Source organism: Bos taurus, chromosome 28, assembly GCF_002263795.3.
Source record: "Bos taurus isolate L1 Dominette 01449 registration number 42190680 breed Hereford chromosome 28, ARS-UCD2.0, whole genome shotgun sequence".
Lineage (NCBI taxonomy): Eukaryota > Metazoa > Chordata > Mammalia > Artiodactyla > Bovidae > Bos > Bos taurus.
Genome location: NC_037355.1, coordinates 10,048,733 through 10,071,467, shown reverse-complemented (window position 1 = coordinate 10,071,467; position 22,735 = coordinate 10,048,733). Strand labels below are relative to the sequence as shown.

Here is a 22,735-nt window from a genome sequence, read left to right as displayed (position 1 = left end):
ATTGTTAATTTTAATCTCAGAGAGAGGCAGCTATATGAAATTCAAGGTCTAAAGTTTTTGTAATTGTTTTAGTCAGGGTTCTTCAGAGAAATAGAATTATTCATATATATATATATATATATATATATGCTCATATGTACATATGTATGCATATATGTATGTGCGTATAAATATATGCACCTATGCTGCTGCTGCTAAGTCACTTCCATCGTGTCCAACTCTGTGCGACCCCATAGACGGCAGCTCACCAGGCTCCCCCGTCCCTGGGCTTCTCCAGGCAAGAACACTGGAGTGGGTTGCCATTTCCTTCTCCAATGCATGAAAGTGAAAAGCGAAAGTGAAGTCGCTCAGTCGTGTCCGACTCTTAGCGACCCCATGGACTGTAGCCCACCAGGCTCCTCCATTCATGGGATTTTCCAGGAAAGAGTACTGGAGTGGGGTGCCATTGCCTTCTCTGATATGCACCTATATATACATATAATTTTATATAAAGAGTTTACTATAAGGAGACTGTTCATGCAATTATGGAGGCTGACAAGTTTTAAGATAAGCATGCTGGAGACTGAGAAGAGCTGATGATTTAAGTTCCAGTCCATGTCTGAGAACCAGCAAAGCCAATGGCGTAGTCTTAGTCCAAAGATCACAGGTTCAGATCTCAATTCTGTTCAAAGGGAGGATAATATTGATGTCTCAGCTCAAAGACAGTAAGCAGAAAGAGTTCCCTCTGATTAATAAAGAGTCAGCCTTTCTGTTCTATTCAGGTCTTTGCCTGATTAGATTAGGACTACCCACATAAGGGAAGGCAGTTTTACTCTTCTGAAAATTTTAATGTTAAACTCATCTAAAAACACTCTCATGAAACACCCAGAATAATTTGATCAAATAGTTTGATCAAATATTTAGGTACTTGGTGACCCACTCAAGTTGACACATAAAATTCAGTTCAGTTCAGTTGCTCAGTCGTGTCCGACTCTTTGCAACACCATAGACTACAGCACGGCAGGCCTCCGTGTCCATCACCAACTCACGGAGTTTATCCAAACTCATGTCCATTGAGTCAGTGATGCCATCCAACCATCTCATCCTCTGTCATCCCCTTTTCCTCCTGACTTCAATCCTTCCCAGCATCAGGGTCTTTTCAAATGAGTCAGCTCTTCACATCAGGTGGCCAAAGTATTGGAGTTTCAGGTTCAACATCAGTCCTTCCAATGAACATTCAGGAATGATTTCCTTTAGGATGGACTAGTTGGATCTCCTTGCAGTCCAAGGGACTCTCAAGAGTCTTCTCCAACACCACAGTTCAAAAGTTTCAATTCTTCAGTACTCAGCTTTCTTTATAGACCAACTTTCACATCCATACATGACCACTGGAAAAGCAATAGCCTTGACTAGCTTTGCTTTTTAATATGCTGTCTAGGATGGTCATAACTTTTCTTCCAAAGATTAAGTGTCTTTTAATTTCATGGCTGCAGTCATCATCTGCAGTGATTTTGGAGCCCTGCAAAATAAAGTCTGACATTGTTTCCACTGTTTCTCCATCTATTTGCCATGAAGTGATGGGACTGGATGCCATGATCTTTGTTTTCTGAATGTTGAGCTTTAAGCCAACCTTTTCAATCTCCTCTTTCACTTTCATCAAGAGGCTCTTTAGTTCTTCTTCACTTTCTGCCATAAGGGTGGTGTCATCTGCATATCTGAGGTGATTGATATTTCTCCCAGCATTCTTGATTCCAGCTTGTTCTTCATCCAGCTCAGTGTTTCTCATGATGTACTCTGCATATAAGTTAAATAAGCAGGGTGACAATATACAGCCTTGACATAATCCTTTTCCTATTTGGAACCCGTCTGTAATTCCATGTCCATTTCTAACTGTTGCTTTCTGACCTGCATACAGATTTCTCAAGAGGCAGGTCAGGTAGTCTGATATTCCCATCTCTTTCAGAATTTTCCACATAAAATTAAACATCACAATAACTGAAAGAAAATCCAATTTATCTGTCTACATTTCTAAGTCTGGAATTAATATCCACATTGCAAGGGATTCCTTCTTTCCTCTCCATGATAATGATGGATAAATTCACAGTGTTTCAGAGCACTTGAATTATCCCCCTAAAAATTTCTGTTTAATCAGTAAAGTATGAGCAATAGTACTATCTTCTGCCTGAATTACAAAAACAGCAGTTAGGTTGTTTTCAATTTACCTTTGTTTCTTCAACACAGGGAAGCCCTAAATTTAGTATATTATTTTAACACTGAACAACTTATAGTCAATTATTACTACAATACCACAGACATAACCTTTTTTCTTCCAACTGAACTTCTTTTTTCTTAACATTTACCATATGACCTTAAAGCGTGGGGATAAGAAATGTTGCTATTAGAGTTCTATTTTTGAACACACTTTGGTTTCATTTTTCTCTTAATAGAGGCTGGAGTGTGTAACAAATCCTCAACAACAAAAGAAGAACAAAAAAAATAATTTACTCAGTCACAATCAATTTTGATAATGAATCAGTTACACAAATTAAAAATAGAGAAGAGCAGTTTAATGACTTCCAAAGATTGTGTTGCCATTTCAAATGTTTATGATATGTTTATGTAGAATTTAGTAGGGACAAAAAAAGTCATTATCACTGAATTTTAGTTACCACAATGCAGGACAGTAAGAACAAATAGCAGAATTCTTCATTTTTCCAAGCTTAATGTTCAATAAATGAATGACAGACCACAGAATTAACTTCTTTTAAAAAATGATTTTTTTAATGCTAACAAAATAGATTTTAAAAGACACAGTTGGTATCCACAGGAACTAGCACTATGTTTTAGGTCAAAAGAGATGTACTGCTTTAATATAAGCATGTAGCTAAAATGATTGCTTTTCTCCCTTTAACACAAAAGTTTACAAATTTAAAATATCATTGAATATTCATACAATCCATCACAGCCACAGGCTAAAGAATAAAAAACAATACAGTTCCATGAACAAATGCAAAAGGAATTTGAGAGAATCCAACATCCATTCACAATGAAACCTCTGTCAACTAGGAACAGAAGGGAACTTCCTCAACTTGATAGAGATTACATACAATTAACATCTTACTTAATGGTAAGTAAGACCACCTGACCTGCCTCTTGAGAAACCTATATGCAGGTCAGGAAGCAACAGTTAGAACTGGACATGGAACAACAGACTGGTTCCAAATAGGAAAAGGAGTATGTCAAGGCTGTATATTGCTTATTTAATTTGTATGCAGAGTACATCATGAGAAACGCTGGGCTGGAAGAAGCACAAGCTGGAATCAAGACTGCCGGGAGAAATATCAATCACCTCAGATATGCAGATGACACCACCCTTATGGCAGGAAGTGAAAAGGAACTCAAAAGCCTCTTGATGAAAGTGAAAGAGGAGAGTGAAAAAGTTGGCTTAAAGCTCAACATTCAGAAAACGAAGATCATGGCATCTGGTGCTATCACATCATGGCAAATAGATGGGGAAACAGTGGAAACAGTGTCAGACTTTGTTTTTTGGGGCTCCAAAATCACTGCAGATGGTGACTGCAGCCATGAAATTAAAAGACGCTTACTCCTTAGAAGGAAACTTATGACCAACCTAGACAGCATATTCAAAAAGAGATATTACTTTGCCAACAAAGGTCCGTCTAGTTAAGCCTATGGTTTTTCCAGTGGTCATGTATGGATGTGAGAGTTGGACTGTGAAGAAAGCTGAGTGCTGAAGAATTGAAGCTTTTGAACTGTGATGTTGGAAAAGACTCTTGAGAGTCCCTTGGACTGCAAGGAGATCCAACAAGTCCACCCTAAAGGAGATCAGTTCTGTGTGTTCATTGGAAGGACTGATGCTACAGCTGAAACTCCAATACTTTGGCCATCTCATGTGAAGTGTTGACTCATTGGAAAAGACCCTGATGCTGGGAGGGATTGGGGGCAGGAGGAGAAGGGGACGACAGAGGATGAGATGGCTGGATGGTATCACCGACTCGATGGATGTGAGTTTGAGTGAACTCCGGGAGCTGATGATGGACAGGGAGGCCTGGCGTGCTGCGATTCATGGGGTCGCAAAGAGTCGGACACTACTGAGCAACTGAACTGAACTGATCTAATGGTAAGAAACTAGATTATTTCCCCCTAGGATCAAGAACAAGGCAAGAATTTCCCCTCTTATCATTCCTTTTCAACACTGTACTAGAAGTTCCAGCTAATGCAATAAGAGAAGAAAAGAAAAGAAAAGTTACGTGGATTCGAAAGGAAAATTTTAAACTGTTTTTGTTATTAGATGACATGATTGTCTACATAGAAAGTTTTAGAGAATCAACAACAACAAAAATAAAACTCCTGCAACTAAGCAGCAATTACAGGAAAAATGAAGGATACAAAATTAAGGCACAAACTGGACTTCTTACATACCAACGATGAACAACAGGAATTTGAAATTGAAACACAAGACATTTATATATCAACCAAAAAGAAAATGTTCATTTCTTAGGTATATAGCAAAATATGTACAAGATTTTTTCCTAAATGGTCTATGTTTTACATTTATGCCCATGATCCATTTTAATTAGATTTCATATCAAGTGTGAGGTTTGGACTGTGGTTCATTTTGGGTGTGGGCATATGGATATCCACTTGCTTCATCTAAGTGTCTTGAGTCAAGGGAAAAATCCCTTCTTCTCTTCTTTTCCTGTTCTCCCTTGTGTGTAAGACACTAAGCATAATGACTTCTTTTGATTTAGTCTTTAGGGAATAAAAGTCAGGAAGGGTAGTACCTTGTAGAAAACTTAAGCTTTCTGCCAACTCTCAAATCTTCCCTGAGAAGAAAAGTGCACTGGGACTGCTAGTTGCTTCAGTGGGAAAAAATCATGGAAAAAGTACCAGGAGAAAACATAAACTAACATCACAAAAATTACCTCACAGGCAAAAGTTCTGCATGCTGGCAAGTATATGAATTTTCTCTGAAGAAGCTATAAGATACATCAGATTGTCAAAATACCCACAAACCCCCCCACTATTTTTTTTTAATCACTGTCTTTAAGCCTCAGATTCATGCTATAGGAACAAGGATTCTTCCCTGTAGGGTGATGTGAAGTTCAGATGCTTCCTCTTAGCCAAGGATGTGGGACTCATTGTCCTCAAAATAGCGTTCTATTCACTCAGGTTGGTAGGCTGGTTTAGTTATGATGGCATTTCTTCCCCTCCTGGAATTGCAAGTGGATAATAATCTTTTAGGAGTCACCAAAATCATACAAATGAGGGCATCAAACCCTCCTAAGTTAATCAGAGTGGTTCTCAACGCAGGCATCCCACTGCTCTTCTTAAACAACCTACAAGAAAGTGCGTGACTTTTTTTATCCAATTTTTTACTTTCACAAATACAAGATCATCAGCACTTGTGTGCAGACTCCCATATACACAGAACTACATAAAAGGGGTAAAGAATGAATAATACAATCCTGGATGAAAACTAAACAGAAGAGATGAACACACACACACCAATAAGGACAGTATGTGACACAGGGCACTTATCTGGGGCAGTTAAAGACAAGACAATTCTACTACCAACACATCTTCAACCAAATTAAGTTCCGTGTAGTAATGTACTACCAGACCCTAGATACTGAGGATTCATCTATGAATCCTTGAAAAACAGGCAAATCACTCACACACAATTTCCACTGAGAGCTGACACTATTTGAATGGCAATTTCAAAGTAATTATTGGGAAGAAAAGTTTATTTACTTATAGGCTAACAAAACTATCACCTTAAAATCAAGGGCAACAAAGATTCCTCCTTGCCTGAGCTTCCTCAGTGGGTAAAATAGTAAGATATGTTTTCCAACCTAAGCCACCCTCTTTTGACCGGAGCCCTGGACATACCTCTAACCTCACCCCGTGTAAGGAATAAGCCAGACCACCTCCCAACAACGAAGCAAACAAGGGAAACTGTTACTTGCTCTTGTTTCCTCCTGCTACTGCAGAGGCCCCAATAAAGCCTTGCCTGAAAAAATTTTTAAAAAGATATATTTTCCACAATCTCCTACAATCTCATTTTATATAGTCAGCACACACACACCAAATGCCTAGAACCTACAAGCCCTCAATAAACATTAAAAGAATTGAGTCAAAGTGACTGAAAGACAGATCTACGATTAAAAGATAATTATATATTACGTCAGTAGAATTTCTGCTTGGACCCCATCTACTATGTATGTGCCTATGAGAGTGTTTGGCTGATCAGCTCAGCCCCAGGCAAGTGCTAAGGCAAGCTGTCAAGATTCTCTTCATCTAACAGAGAAATCAAGAAGTATATGCCTATACAGCACTTAAAGAAGTATTGCATATTTACTCAAGGCTGAGTTTGTGAGATTTCTATTGAAGTTGTTTTACAAGCAGAAAGGTCATGTTTTGACATAACGCATCTATATAAAATGTAAATGAATTATTGTGGATTAAAAACAGTAACATCCTTACACTCTGATTCCATATTAAAAGAATCATATAAATACAACTGGAGCAGGAAAATAACAAAATACACTCTGCCACCTTTACTTTTCGGTCTATACAGAATAAAATACAACCACAAAGTCGTGGAAACTAAAAAGAAGAGGAAGCTTGTCTTTTCTTTTCTTCCTGAAAGATATTGCTTACACCTGGATTAAGTTAAAAAACTAAATGTGAACCAGTGAAAATGGTCTTAAATTTTCACTGAGAAAATAACTGGGAGATTTCTCTTTTTTTCTCAATGTTGATGTTTAATCTATTGTCTCCTGCAATTCACTCACTTTCAGTGAAAACACTTCAATTGCTTTTTAATTTTTACTGAAATCGAATGGCTCCAATATTTATATTTTCAATCCTTTGCCTTCAAAGTCTGTATTTTTAATTATTTTAAAGAATTAAAAAAAATTTTTTTGGTGCTCTGCAGCCTGTGGTATCTTAGCCCCTGACAAGGGATAGAACCCACGTCCTGCATTTGAAGCCGAAGTCTTAACCTCTGGACCGCCAGGGAAATACCAAAGCCTGTGTTTTTGTAAATACTGTCTTCTAGCCCAGTCATTCTCTGAGAGTTTGACCCTAGACCAAGTCAGGCTCCTAAAGGATGACAGGCCAAAGCAAGATCAGGTTGCTCTCCGCAATCAGCAGGGAGGGTAAGTTTAGTTGAAAGACTGAAGTTCTTTCTGTGGAGAAGAGACAAAGAATCGAGAACAGCTCCCCTTCATGTGCTTACTCTTCTAGTAAAACTATTTGACAAACCTGTCTTATTTCCAGACCAAGGCTAAAGAGGTATGCACAGGACATGAAGGAGTAGAGAAGAAAGAAAAGTTCTTGTGTGATAACCTGATCATTTTGGAGCAAAACAGAGCAGCTTTGGAAGCTTGCTCCAAGGTAGTGACTGAGGACATACATACCCTGCAGGATATTAGTCATCCAATTGTGTACTCAGATATAAACCACACATCTTCTGCTAAGCCAGAGAGACATTTAATTCATTAGATCACACCCATCTCATGCCTTAATCAATTATTTACCAAGTAAAGCTCATTAGGTCATATATTAAAAGGGGCATGAAGGTAAAAATATTCTCATGCATACACACAGCAAGGCTTTTGCCTGCCGAGTCACTTCTGGAATGCAAATGTAGCATTTATCTCCAGACATTGTCAGAAACAATGACTTAACAGTTCTGCATTTGAGAGCAAGAGGACAGAGCAAGTATCACATGCCAACAGTGATGCCTGGTAAGATGGAAACAAGACAACCTCTCTTTCACCCTCCCTCTCTCTCCCCTCAACCCCAAGACCACACACATCACTGGGTGTGCTTTATCTATGCACGCATGTATACGTGTGTGCATTTATAGACCAGCATTTTAAGCTTTTATTGTCAAATATCCCCACTAGGATGTAAACTCCTTGAGAAAAGTGACTTGGTATCTTTTAGATACTATTATAACCCCAGCACCCAGAACATGGCAGTCTTTTCACAAATTTTTATTGAGTGAATAAAACTACTTATGAGCTATGTGGTAAAACATGTTTTAACATATTAATAATACTTTGCAAAAAAGAGTTCCCCTAACAATGGTTTGCACATTAGAGATACCAAACAATAATTCTGAATAATATTCTCCTAACTGATCCCTTTTAAAATCTATTCATTTAAAAGTATGACATAATTCAGAGAGTGCATATTTAAACCATTAGTAAAAGTGTGTACACATAAAAGAAATGCGTTTGTTGACATTATATTCACATAAAAAATGGACAGAAGTAAATAAGGTACAATCCAGAGACAGAATCTAGAATAGAAAATATCCTCATGTAAAAGATTTCATGCTTGAAATAAAAACTGGCAATCAAATTTCAAGCCTCAAGAATGAAATCTTACTTTAAAAGCAATAATTAAAAACTGTGTTGCATCTGACAAATCTCTTGCCAAGCACCTGAAATTGTTCATCCTTAATTTATTCTATCTCACTATTTGAAGAGTTTGAAGAACTAAGAAACTACAATTCTACAGTTAATCTTCATTGCATTCCTCCCTTTCACCTGAATGCTCCCAACTCTCATTGATGATACTTTTATGACTCTTGTTGTTCAGACAAGTTGGATACTGGTAGTTTTAGAGCCATGTATCTTTCTGAAAAATTCTCAAGAAATTTAAAATAAAACCACAGTGATGGTTTATTTTGCAAACATGTCAATATTCAATCCATAAAAGCAACATGAACAGGAAGCATGGGGAAACAAACAAACAAACAAACTATATATATATATATATTTTTTTTTTTTAACTTTGGTAGGCCTCATTCTCCAATTCAATTACACTTAATTGAATGGGACAATATATGCTCTTCGTTCTAGGACTCTGATTAAAACTCCCATGAGAATGCACAGGAAACAACATACATATACAAATTTAAATGTGAATAGGATTTATCCATCAGATACAGAACAGATTTGTGACTGCCAAAGTGGGGAGGGTAACAGATGGAAGGATTGGGAGTTTTGGATCAGCAGAGGCAAACTAATATATATAGGATGGGTAAACGCCAAGATCCTAATGAATGGTATAGGGAACTATATTGCAATTCCTGTGATAAATAATGATGGAAAAGAATATGCAAAAGAACATATATATGTATAACTGAACCACTGTGCTGTATCCCTGAAATTAACACAACAATGTAAATCAACATACTTGAAAAATTGTAAAGATAATATAAAAGATCAATGCATCAGTATTTAGAACTGCAGTACTCGTCACTGAATTGCATCTTAAATTGTTACAAGTAAGAGTTGTGTTATGTATATTCAAAAACTGTCAGTGGAACAAGGCATGAGCAGATAGAGAAATTTACTTACTAACAAGGATTTACAACCAAAAATGGTCCTAAATGGCTCAGAACTAACTGTAATTTACAGTGATCTCCTTAATCAATTCAACTACTCATAACAAACTATATGTGACATTAGTTATTAAACTTTAATAACAGAATATAATTGTGTATCAGTTCAGTTCAATTGCTCAGTTGTGTATGACTCTTTGTGACCCCATGAACTGTAGCATGCCAGGCTTCACAGTCCATCACCAACTCCCAGAGCTTGCTCAAACTCATTTCCATCGAGTTGGTGATGCCATCCAACCATCTCATCTCATCTTCTGCTCCTTCCTGACTTCAATCTTTCCCAGCATCAGAGTCTTTTCCAATGAGGCAGTTCTTCACATCAGGTAGCCAAAGTACTGGAGTTTCAACTTCAGCATCAGTCCTTCCAAGGAATATTCAGGACTGATTTCCTTTAGGATGGACTGGTTGGATCTCCTTGCAGTCCAAGAGACTCTCAAAAGTCTTCTCCAACACCACAGTTCAAAAGCATCAATTCTTCTGCGCTCGGCTCTCTTTATAGTACAATTCTCACATCCACACATGACTACTGGAAAAATAGCTTTGACTAGACAGACCTTTGTCGGCAAAGTAATGTATCTGCTTTTTAGCATGCTGTCTAGATCAGACATAGCTTTTTTCCAAGGAGAAACTGTCTTTTAATTTCATGGCTGCAGTAACCATTTGCAGTGATTTTGGAGCTCAAAAAAATAAATTCTGTCACTGATTCCATTGTTTCCCCATCTAGTTGCCATGAAGTGATGGGACTGGGTGAAAATGATCTTAGTTTCTTGAATGTTGAATTTTAAGCCAGCTTTTCACTCTCCTCTTTCCCTTTCATCAAGAGGCTCTTTACTTCTTCTTCACTTTCAGCCATAACAGTGGTGTCATTTGTGTGTCTGAGATTATTGATACTTCTCCCAGCAGACTTGATTACAGCTTGTGTTTCATCCAGGCCAGCATTTCCCATGATGTAGTCTGCATAGAAGTTAAATAAGCAGGGTGACAATATACAACCTTCTTGTACTCCTTTCCCAACTTGGAACTAGTCCATTGCTCCATGTCCGGTTCTAACTATTGCTGCTTGACCTGCATATAGATTTCTCATAAGACAGGTAAGGTGGTCTGGTATTCCCATCTCTTGAAGAATTTTCCACAGTTTGTTGTGATACACACAAAGGTTTTCGTGTAATCAATAAAGCAGATGTTTTTCTAGAACTCTCTTGCTTTTTTGATGATACAGCAGATGTTGCCCATGTGATCTCTGGTTCCTCTGCCTTTTCTAGATCCAGCATGAGCATCTGGAAGTTCAAGAATCATGTACTGGTGAAGCCTGGCTTGGAGAATTTTGAGCGTTACTTTGCTAGGGTGTGAGATGAGTGCAATTGTGCAGTAATATGAGCACTCTTTGGCATTGCCTTTCTTTGGGATTGGAATGAAAACTGACCTTTTACACTCCTGTGGCCACTGCTGAGTCTTCCAAATTTGCTGGCATATTGAGTGCAGCACTTTCACAGCATCATCTTTCAGGATTTGAAGTAGCTCAACTGGAATTCCATCACCTCCACTAGCTTTGTTTGTAGTGATGCTTCCTAAGGTCCACTTGACTTCGCATTCCAGGATGGCTGGCTCTAGGTGAATGATCACACCATCGTGGTTATCTGGGTCATGATGATCTTTTTTGTATAGTTCTTCTGTGTATTCTTGCCACTTCTTAATATCTTCTGCTTCTGTAAGTCCATACCATTTCTGTCCTTTATTGTGCCCATCTTTGCATGAAATGTTCCCTTGGTATTGCTAATTTTCTTGAAGAGATCTCTAGTCTTTCCCATTATATTGTTTTCCTCTATTTCTTTGCATTAATCACTGAGGAAGGTTTTCTTATCTCCCCTTGCTATTCTTTGGAACTCTGCAGTCAAATTGGTATACCTTTCCTTTTCTCTGTTGCCTTTAGTGTCTCTTCTTTCCTCAGCTATTTGTAAGTCCTTCTCAGACAACCATTTTGTCTTTTTTGTATTTTTCTTGAGAATGGTCTTGATCACTGCCTTCTATACAATGTCACGAACTTCCATCCATAGTTCTTCAGTTACTCTGTCCATCAGATCTAATCCCTTGAATCTACTTGTCACTTCTACTGTATGTTCATAAGGAATTTGATTTAGGTCATACCTGAATGGTCTAGTGGTTTTCCCTACTTTCTTCAATTTAATTCTGAGTTTGGCAATAAGGAGTTCATGATTTGAGCCACAGTCAGTTCCCAGTCTTGTTTTTGCTGACTGTATAGAGCTTCTCCATCTTTGGCTGCAAAGAATATAACCAATCTGATTTCGGAATTGACCATCTGGTGATATCCATGTGTAGAGTCTTCTCTTGTGCTGTCGGAAGAGGGTGTTTGCTATGACCAGTGAGTTCTCTTGGCAAAACTCTGTTAGGCATTGCCCTGCTTCATTTTGTACTCCAAGGCCAAATTTGCCTGTTACTCCAGGTACCTCTTGACTTCCTCCTTTTTCATTGCAGTCCCCTGTGATGAAAAGGACATCTTTTTTTGGTGTTAGTTCTAGAAGGTCCTGTAAGTCTTCATAGAACCATTCAATTTCAGCTTCTTCAGCATTACTGGTTTCAGGACAGACTTGGACTACTGTGATACTGAATGGTTTGCCTTGGAAACGAACAGAGATCATTCCATCATTTTTGAGATTGCACCCAAGTACTACATTTCAGACTCTTTTGTTGACTATGAGGGCTACTCCATTTCTTCTAAGGGATTCTTGAACACAGTAGTAGATATAATGGTCATCTGAATTAAATTTGCCCATTCCAGTCCATTTTAGTTCAGTGATTCCTAAAATGTTGATGTTTACTCTTGCCATCTCTTGTTTGACCACTTCCTATTTACCTTGATTCATGGACCTAACATTCCAGGTTCCTATGCAATATTGCTCTTCACAGCATCAGACTTTACTTCCATCACCAGTCACATCCACAACTGGATGTTGTTTTTGTTTTGGCTTTGTCTCTTCATTCTTTCTGGAGTTATTTCTCCACTCTTCTCCAGTAGCATATTTGGCACCTACCTACTTGGGGAGTTCATCTTTCAGTGTCATATCTTTTTGCCTTTTCATACTATGTATACATATAATTGATGGGCTTCCCTGGTGGCTCAGAGGTTAAAGTGTCTGCCTGCAATGCAGGAGACCTGGGTTCGATCCCCTGGAGAAGTAAATGGCAACACACTCCAGTATTCTTGCTTGGAGAATCCCATGGGCAGAGGAGCCTGGTGGGCTACAGTCCACAGGGTCACAAAGAGTCGGACACGACTGAGAGACTTCACTTTCACACATATAATTTCATACGTATAATTGTGTATAGCCTGGCTATAAGAGTTATGAGTTAAAAGAAAGGTCTACATATTTCCCTGGATCTTCTCCAACTCTCCTATTGCTGTCCAAAAGTCAATTTTTACTTCTTTTAAAAAAATAAATCAAAATATATTTTTTAGGTTGTCATTATGTGTTTCTCATACAGAGTCCTACCAATTAAAGAAAAGTTGCCTCCTGGCTGTGCTTTCCTTTGCTGCCCCCTCATTCTGCAAGACATTGAAATTGATGTACGGTAAGGATAGAGGGAGAGAAAGACATTTCTAAACAGAGGTGTGAAAGAAACAGTGCTCTGTAAACATAAAATTTAAGGACTACTTTTATCATTATTTGCAAGTAATTGCTCAATTTCACTGTATAATCAAGATATAGGTAACCCTCCTTCTTAAGCAAGATCCCTCATGCTCCTGCTGCCTATTTCTGACTTATTTTCTCCCTCAACTCATGACTTGATATCCATTTTCATTTAATTTTACCCATGTAAACACGCTGTACAAGGGGCAATAGAAATGTGTTCTTACTGACATCACTACCTAAAGAGAGCAATATGTTGATCTGAATGCATGTTGAGATTAATTTGACACAGAAATAATCAACATTAAATCAAGAATAATACTGCAAGTACATTTAGAATGGATAAACAATAAGGTCCTACTGTATACACCACAGGAAACTATATTGAATATCCTACTATAAAATATAATGGAAAAGAATATAGAAAAGAATATGTATATATGTATACACAAAGTTATATGTATATAACCGAGTCACATTCTTACAGAAAGATTGGCACAACATGTACATCAACTATACTCTAATAAGAAATTTAGAGAAGAATAATTCCAGGATGGGGGAGTAGACTTCAATAAGGATGCAATGGAAAACTGGACCCAGAACAACATCAAAATGTCTTTGACATTTCCTCAAGTTTTCTCAGAAATGATTAATAACCAACAATCTAAAGAATTAGCAGGAGACATTATCATTCTAAGTGAACTAAGTCAGACAGAGAAAGACAAATTTAATAAGACATCCCTTATATATGGAATCTAAAAAAAAGATACAATTGAAGTTATTTACAAAATAGACTCACAAAATAAACTTATGGTTACCAAAGGGAAAAGGTGGAAGGTGGATGGACAAATTAGAAGGTTGAGATTAACACACACACAATATAAAATAATCAACAAGGACCTACTGTATAGCATAGGAAACTCTACTCAATACTCTGCAATAACCTACAACGGGAAAAGAATCTGAAAAAGAATAGATACATATATACGTACAACTGAATCACTTTGGGCCATACCTGCTAACATGACATTGTAAATCAACTATATCCCAATATAAAATAATAATTAAAAAAATGAAAGACTCCCTTCCAACAAAAAATGAGTTAGCAGGAAATCTGCTCTGTAAGTATCATGTTTCATAAATCACGTCTTTAACATACAGATTCTCTGGAATTCCTGGTAGTCCAGGAGTTAGGACTCTGCTTTCACTGCAGGGGGCATGGGTTCGACATAACTGTGCAAAACAATTAAAAAAAAAAATTCTCTAATATCCAGGAGAGATGGAAAACTGAAGTCACTGCCAGTGAGCTTAGTCCAGGAAATCTGGGATGCTGAATATTCTCATTTGAAAATGAGAATTAAAACTCTACAAAAACTACGCTCATCCATTTGGGTTCTAAAGCTGATCAAGAAAAAGGGGTCTTCTCCACCACATACATGCCACATTCAGTTCAAAACAGTAGAGGATTTTCTTTGATATAGTTTAGCTTCTCTTTCTCTAAAATCTACGCTCTACCATTCTTTATGCTTCCATATCTGACTAACTGTTGTTCTTCTAAATAATAGTGATAACAGTAACAACAAAAGCAACAATACATTTGTTGATCTCTTAATATGCATCACGATTTTATGTGCATTTTCTTACTGAACCTTCGCAACCATCCCATGAAGTAGCAGCTAGTATTTAAACTGCATTTTATAGAGGAGAAAAATCATGTTTAAAGAAATTTAGTCATCTTCATGAGTCACACAACTAGTAAGGGGCAGAGGAGAGGCCCATGCCTAGGTCTGTCTAATTCTACATCCCTAATCTCTGCAGTAACTGTACAAACAGTAGAAGGGCTCAAAAAATCACTTGGCTTAAGTGCTTGATTTAACAAATCAGAAATTAAGACTCCAAAGACTATGGCACAGTGTCTCTTTGCTCCTAAGTCTCTATGATTATATGATAGCATCGAACACATCTACACCAACAATCCTCCTTTGGACTCCATAACTTCCCTGGTTCTCCACTTAACTACCATTCTGGCTTTCTAGCAACTCTCCTTTGCCTGTCCATGTTCTAAGTGTCAGCCTTCTCTAGGACTCCATCCTCAGCCTCCTCTCTAGTTTATCTATGTCAAGGTTTTGCAAACTGCAAAAACATTTTTTTAATTGGAATATAATTGCCTTAAAATATTGTGTTGGCTTCTGCTGTACAACAATGTGAATCAGCTATAAATATACATATATTCCCTCCTTTTTGAGCCTCCCTCCCTCCTCCCTGTTCCACTGCTCTAGGTCATCACAGAGCACCAGGCTGAGGGCAGCCCAGCCAGGGGTCGAACCCAGGTCTCCCGCACTGCAGGCAGATGCTTTACCATCTGAGCCACCAGGGAAGCCCTATTCATTTTTATGGCTGACTAATACCGCATTGTATATATGTAACATAACTTCTTTATCCATTCATCTGTCGATGGACATCTAGGTTGCTCTTAGCATACTTTTTAAAGCTATGCCCAAGTTGCTAAACATACTCCTTTAATTACAGTTCCTTCCTCTCTATATAGGGCTTCCATTCCTTCAACTACCCTACACGCACTTGTGATTCATATCCAACCCAAGTTTTGTCTAAGTTAAAGATTCAAAAATTCCAATTTCCCATAAACCCTTTATTTCCCATGACCCTTTGTACTCACCAGTGTCCAAAATCTCATTCAGTCCTTCATACCATATTTGTATATCTCCTACGATCTTTAACATCATCTCTCTTCCTTTGAATCAGCTCACCCTTAAATCTGATATACTCTCAGCGACCACATTGAGTTCATCCTTAAACCAGTCAATCAATCTGACCTGAAATATCTCTGAACCAGGCCATCCTATTCAAATGGCCACTGTCCAAGCTAAGCTTTTCCTTTTCTCTCATATGAATTACTACATCAGCCTTCTGATTTAATTGGATTGGTTTCCCCAATCCACAATCTCTCTACCTTTGGTCTAAGTTCCTCTCGTTCATCAGAGCAACACTTTTCAAAGATATTGACTATGTTATCCCTGCTCATCCCCACACACTCCTTCCCAACTCACTCAGAGTAAGAGCCAACCCATGGTTATTGCACTAAGGAGCCTTCAAAAGCTGATCCAACTCCTCCCTCCTATCTAGCTTCTATCTTCCTTCCATCCTGCCCCTCATCACTCCACAATAATTACTATTTCCAGGACACACTTCTGTTCATATTTTTGTTCGGAATTAATCCCTCAAAACAACAGCTTTTTGAAGCCTTATACAAAGCCTTATCAACACCATCAACATCTTCTTCCTAGCCTGTTTTAAGCAGCACTTTTTAGTTTGTGGAATTTTTTCAGGCTCTGCATTTCACACTTCACCATAACTAGCTCTGTCTGGCAAGAGAGGTTAAGACTAGTATCCAGGTCTCAGACTGATTTTTCCCAAAGTTAAACAGCTAGTTAAATGATTGCTATTAATTTTCTAAATGTTTTCATTTCTAAATATGCATATATTATTAGAAATCTCCACCAGAAGACTTAAAGCCATGTAATAAATCACCCAGATCATGCCTTCTCTCACAGTAATCTCTTACACATCCTACCATATCCATTCATTAATTTGTGAGGCAAATGAAACATTCAAATCACCCTTAATATTTTTATGCTTTTTTATTACTTGTGCATTTTTTCCTGTGATCCAGACTACTTCTATCTTGGCCCAGTGCAAAATAATATTAACACAAGAGCAGTATTAAAATCACATAAAATATTAGGGGAAATGATTAATTTTTTTACTTATGTAAGGTGGCACTGGTGGTAAAGAGGCCACCTGCCAATGTAGGAGACATAAGGGACACAGGTTTGATCCCTAGGTCAGGAAGATCCCCTGGAAGAGGGCATGGCAACCCACTCCAGTATTCTTACCTAGAGAATCTCATGCACAAAGCAGCCTAGTGGGCTACAGTCCATAAGATCGCAAAGAGCTGGACATGACTGAAGCAACTTAGCACACACATCAGTCAATGGGAGGTAACAGAAAAAGGTCCTAAACTTCTGGGCACTTTGAGAACTCTGACTTTGAAACTGAATTTGAGACTAAACATTCCAGAAAGAGAATTCATCAAAAAAAAAAAAGAACATTTAATGAAGCCCTAAGTAATTAAATGTGTTCACTCTTCCCACTCAGTTTCTTGTATTCATGCTTCTAACCATGGTTTCATTATACAAAAATTTTCAGCAACTCTACTGATAGGCAGTGAAAACCTAATATGAGAAAAAAATTTCAGAGGAAATCAACAAATGGATCACTTCAGTGGACAGACAAACCATAGTGGCCCACTTTCTATTACATGAATGGCCTGAACAGACCTATCCTTAATTTATAAAAATTGTATCAAAACATGAAAATGAAAGGCTTAAAGCACTGGGCCCAGGTACCAACCTCCGCTGCTCTTCACCGTGTTCTCCTGAAGGGACAGTGAGGCATTCATCCATGTGTCCATGAAGCAACCTGAGGACGTCACCACCAATCAGATACCCTAGAAGGATCAAAACGCAGTCACATTTGAATTGTCATCATTGGATATCGAAAGCTAAACAGATCATCTGATCTGATCTCCTATTTTCATAGACAGAGACACAGAAGTCTGGTAAGGAGTAAGTACTGAACTGAAATCGCAGAGATGGGTGGGGTCACCTGCATTCCACCCCTGAACCCTGGGTTTCCAAGTCCCACAGTCAGTGATATTCCCACTACAATATGTGACCTCAGCCTCATAAAAGCCTCCACTAAACATACAGGCCTGAATAGGCTCAGATTTAAACTTATGTAAGTGAGAATAAGCAGAACAAACTGATACATCCAGAGAAAACCCTGATGCCCAAGCATTGCTGTGATCCAGCACTAAGTCACACACCCTGAAGATGAGAAATCTTGACGTTAGCCTAACCAAGCAATACCCTGAGGCCAAAACATGGAGAAAATAACCCCTAGAAAGCTAGCGCTTAAAGTACACACAGGAATAAGCTAAAGTTGACAATAGCATAAAAATAAGGAGAGCTAAATCTTAACACAAACTTCACTTTTAAGTAGCAATTGAAATAAGTTTCTTAAATGTCATGTATCTTCATTATAGAATATTTTGACACAAACAGCTCTAATTTATTTGCTCACTATCACAATTCCAAAGAAGACTCTCAACTCTGTATCAGGGACCAGACTCCTAATGGAAGTGGAGTCTTTACCTTGGGCTGCTTCACTTCCTGAGCTGATGGGGGCCACGCTCCAGAGGGTCTGCTGGAAAGCAGCATCCACGTGCAAGCTGCCGTTACCGTAAGACAAGTGCTGCAGTAGAGGCAAAAAGAGGCATCACTACAGGCTCTGGGCGCATCTTAACATGCAAGTGCTTCTGGCCACTCTAACTGCACACTGCAGATTTGGAAATGTCCGCAGAGAACCTCTGCTTCAATCCTGTCAATGAAACATGAAGGGACTAGCAGAATGAAAGTTAAGAGTTTATATCTGACTTTGGGTATTTATCAGCTTCCTTCTAAGCATTACTACTCAAGTCGCCAATCGGAAAACATACAAAGTAAAGTAATAAAATAAATTTGTGAAAACGGACTACTCTGTTGTAAAGGCTTACTGTACAGACAGAGGGCACTTATCATTAAAACTACATTTAAGTTTTACATATCACACCATGACAGTGTTTTGACAGTGAAGTAGGTGAAATCCATAGGACTGATATGTCTGTTTTACAGGGTCCTTTAGGAACATTTATCAATAATTTGACATAATAGCCATTAGATGGCAATACTTCCTAATAGGTATCAAAAATCAGGACAGTCAATGTCCTTCAAAATTCATTCATTTTAAATTTCAGATGTTCCTGCTTAAAATCAAATGTATTAAAAGATGGTCATATTTTACATCTTTAAGAGCCATAATTGATGAACTCTGAAATGATAAGTAAAGGAAAACAAAATTATGAGTACAAGCAAATGCCTTGCTTATTTCATTAATCATTACCTGGCTACTGCTGGAACAACCACCTCTTCTCTCAGAGTCATCTCAGTAAACATCACCAACATTCCTATAATATTCCTGCAACATTTTTCAATTTTGACAACAGCTTAAGCTTTTAAAGATTTTAATTGCACTAGAACTTTTCCAGCAATCTGACTCTCCGAGTTAAATAAAGAGCAGCCACAGCATGAAAAGTCACACTGGTATATGTCACAGGTCCTTTTAATACCCAAAGGTCTCTTGTAAGTATACAAATATTTATTATATATATAATATTTATACTAAATATACTAAGTCACCAGGACAGATAGGTACTTCATTTTCTTTCTCTTAAAAACAAAACCAAAGAAATTTGTGACATTTGACATATATGTAATTATCTAGAAAGTAATTTTTTCAGTCAGTAAGATTAAGGGTGAATGCATCAGATTCAGCAATAACATGCTCTTACCCCTCACCCCACACCCTCCTATTCACCTGAACCTGTCACTCTTAAGCAAACTTTCAGATGACATGCCTTTACTGAATTAATTTCTTCTCTGATATGTTAAAATTCTTTAACTGTTTACAAAGAAATCATATTCCAGCTGCTCCCACAAACAAGAAACATATATTTTCCTACATATCCTTCATCATACAACATTATCCTTTAGTGTATTTTTCTTTCTCCCTCTTGTAAGCTATCTGGCACAGGCTCACAACTGTATTCCTCGCATCCAGAAGGGTTATTAATAAAGAAGTAAGTGCAGAAGCCAATCAGACTTTTCAGATCAAAGTAGCATAAACTTTAAAGACTATATTTTAAATTGTTTCATAAACATTCTTATTTCAATGACCAAATCCAGAATAACAGCAAAATAATAGAAAAATACCTACCAAAAAAACTCCATAAAACCGTATGGAATTTATCAAACCATCAGAAGATGATTCAAAATATCAATGCTTGTATTTTCACTTTTGAATTCAAGTGAAAGTTCATGCCACATTATAATAGATAGATTTGTTCATTCATCCAGGTTCACTGAATATACTATGCATAAAGCATTGTGCTAAATATTAATAGAACAAATTCCCCACCCTGAGGGTGCTTGCAATCTAGAACGAAAGGTAAAATATATGTACAAGATACTGTGAGTCAGTATTTTTAACACATTAGCTGAACTGTAATTACAATGCTACAGGAACTGAGACATGAGACCATTTGGACCTGCCTAATCAGAACCGAGTCTATTGTCCTGGGCCTTGAGGACAGGTGGCGTTTCCACAGGAGAGACTGGATTCAGGAGCCAGTATGATCATTTGGCCTGAACCTCATATTGAAATACTTAGAGATGCTGTCTCCAACAGTTTGCACATACATTGAATTTGGGTATCTGTAGTCATAATGTTAATGTGCTAAGTGTAAATATACTAAAAATACCAAAACTTTTCTAACCTAGTTCGGAGATTTTCATTCCTAATATTCCAGAAACCTCATAGTTGGAAGTTGCCTGGGGTTTTTTTTTTTTTTTGGCCCTCTAAGCTCTAAAGGGAAATAGGATGCAAAGAGGCAGAGATAAAGGAACGTAAGCACAGTAAAGAGTTTCATCTTTGGGGCATACAGCATATACTTAGAAACAGATTGAGACATATGCCTACAGACAAGGCAGGTGCCAGATCAAGGACCTTACTGGGAATAAGGAGCCACTGCAATGAAAAAATAATGGAGGAAGGAGTACTACAATGTAATTTTCAAATCATATCTAAGCCTGAAAGTCAAAGTGTTAATTGCTTAGTTGTGTCTGACTCTTTTTGCTACTCAATTGTCTGTCCATGGAATTCTCTAGGCAAGAATACTGGAGTCGGTAGACATTCCCTTCTCCAAGGGTTCTTCCCAACACAGGGATCGAACTAGGGTCTCCTCCATTGCAGGCATGTTCTTTACCGTCTGAGCTACTAGGGAAGCCCAAGATACACAATAAATATAAGCATAAAAATAGGAAAATCTCAGCCTGTTGGAAAAATTTTAAAAAAAAGTCCTTAAGATCATATTACACCATTTGAAGTTATCTAAATAATGTCCACTCTTCTCAAAGAAATATTCTCTAGGCATAACTCTTTCGGATGCCTCTATTTAATTTTGCCACTTCACCAAGAAAGGGAAATCTGCATGAGAACCACACTGTTTGTGAATTCACAGGTCTGTGATGTTAAATATTCAGAAAGCAGTAACAGTTTCAGTAAGTAACACTAAGATGAGTTACCTTAAAGCAAAAACAGATGCCCAAGGTTGAAAGCACAGTTGGCCTTAGGCTGAAACATGTAGCTGCTCTCAAACGTACATACCCTCCAGGGCACTGGAGGGACTTGGGAGAGTCATCTGCTCCCTTCTATCACCCTGATTCGCATGTGACTCGTTCTCACAGACACACGAATCATCTGAGGAGCTTGCCCAAAAAAGGAAGATTTGAGGAATTTCCTTGGCAATTCAGTGATTAAAACTTCACCTTCCAATGCAGGGGGGTGCAGGTTTGATTCCTGGTCTGGGAGCTACGATCCCATATGTCTCATGACCAAAAAAAGCAAAACAAAACAGAAGCAATACTGAAACAAAATCAATAAAGAATTTAAAGATGGTCTATATTAAAAATCTTACTAAAAAAGACAAATTTGAATTCATGAGGTGGGGCCAGCGGGGCGGGAGGGGAGGGGGTTGGGCAGCCAAGGCCACTAATCCAAGAAGCAAGCTTTGAGTAACAAGACTTTGTATGATAGACGCACACAATCTCAGGCTTAGAGAAGATGCTATAAATCCCCTCCCAGGGGTTCTCAACCTGGACTCCACTTTGATACTTTCCGTTTCCTTTGTAATCCAGTGTATATATATTGTATGCATCTTTAAAGCTAAGGAGACAAGGCATATCTGACTGCCCAAAAGGTCCAAAGCACAGAAGTTTTTAAGAATATCCAAATTCAACCTTTATCTGAGGCCTTCATTCACTCATTTCTCCCTCATGAAGGGCCAGGCACTTGGGCCCTAGTGACATGACACTCTGGAAAAATGATCCTCCAGCGACAGGGAACACAAGTAAATAAGATGTATCACCCTTCAGACTTCATTTTTTTAATTCTGAGGAAAAAAACTAAGAGACACAGTCTATGTTTTCATTACCTGTGCCACAGAGGAAAAAAAAAAAAGGCGATTGCTGTCTCTCTAGCTATCAATATTTTTATGCAACTTGAGGCAACTCAGCAACCTATATAATCAAACCACCTGGCATTTCTTATCAGAAATAAAGAGGTTGGTATGAGAGAGGAAATTTTTATGAGCCTTAGAACAGCTTTCTTTTAAGCATTTTTCATCACTCTTTCAATTGTGAGGTTCTGCTTTTCCCAATTTACTTTTAGACAGTTGTTTGGTAATATTTTCATGGATTAAAAACAATCTGTTTCTATAGGTGACAGAGAAAATTATTCAAAAATCACTGTTTCAAATGAGAGCAATCCAATCCATGGGTTGAAAATTCATGAAAATTCATGAAAATACCAGGGTGGTTTTATCTCTAACACAAGCAAGAGTTGTTTTACATGCTTTACTTTATTTTGTGCAGTTTGAAATAGATTCACAGTAATAGCTATTTGATCATGTTTCCTCTCTTTTAAATTG

General features: G+C 37.9%; 1 protein-coding gene across 7 annotated transcripts in view; it reads right to left on the bottom strand.

The window, feature by feature from the left end:
- RYR2 (ryanodine receptor 2) overlaps positions 1-22,735 on the bottom strand; it is an 827,636-nt gene that overhangs the window by 447,516 nt on the left and 357,385 nt on the right. For all 7 annotated transcript variants that reach the window (XM_059882653.1, XM_059882647.1, XM_059882648.1 and 4 more), the window contains 2 exons: positions 18,306-18,405; positions 17,503-17,599 (listed from right to left, as the gene is read on the bottom strand). In XM_059882653.1, the coding sequence (XP_059738636.1) occupies positions 17,503-17,599; positions 18,306-18,405 (197 nt within the window). The remainder of the gene's footprint in view (positions 1-17,502; positions 17,600-18,305; positions 18,406-22,735) is intronic.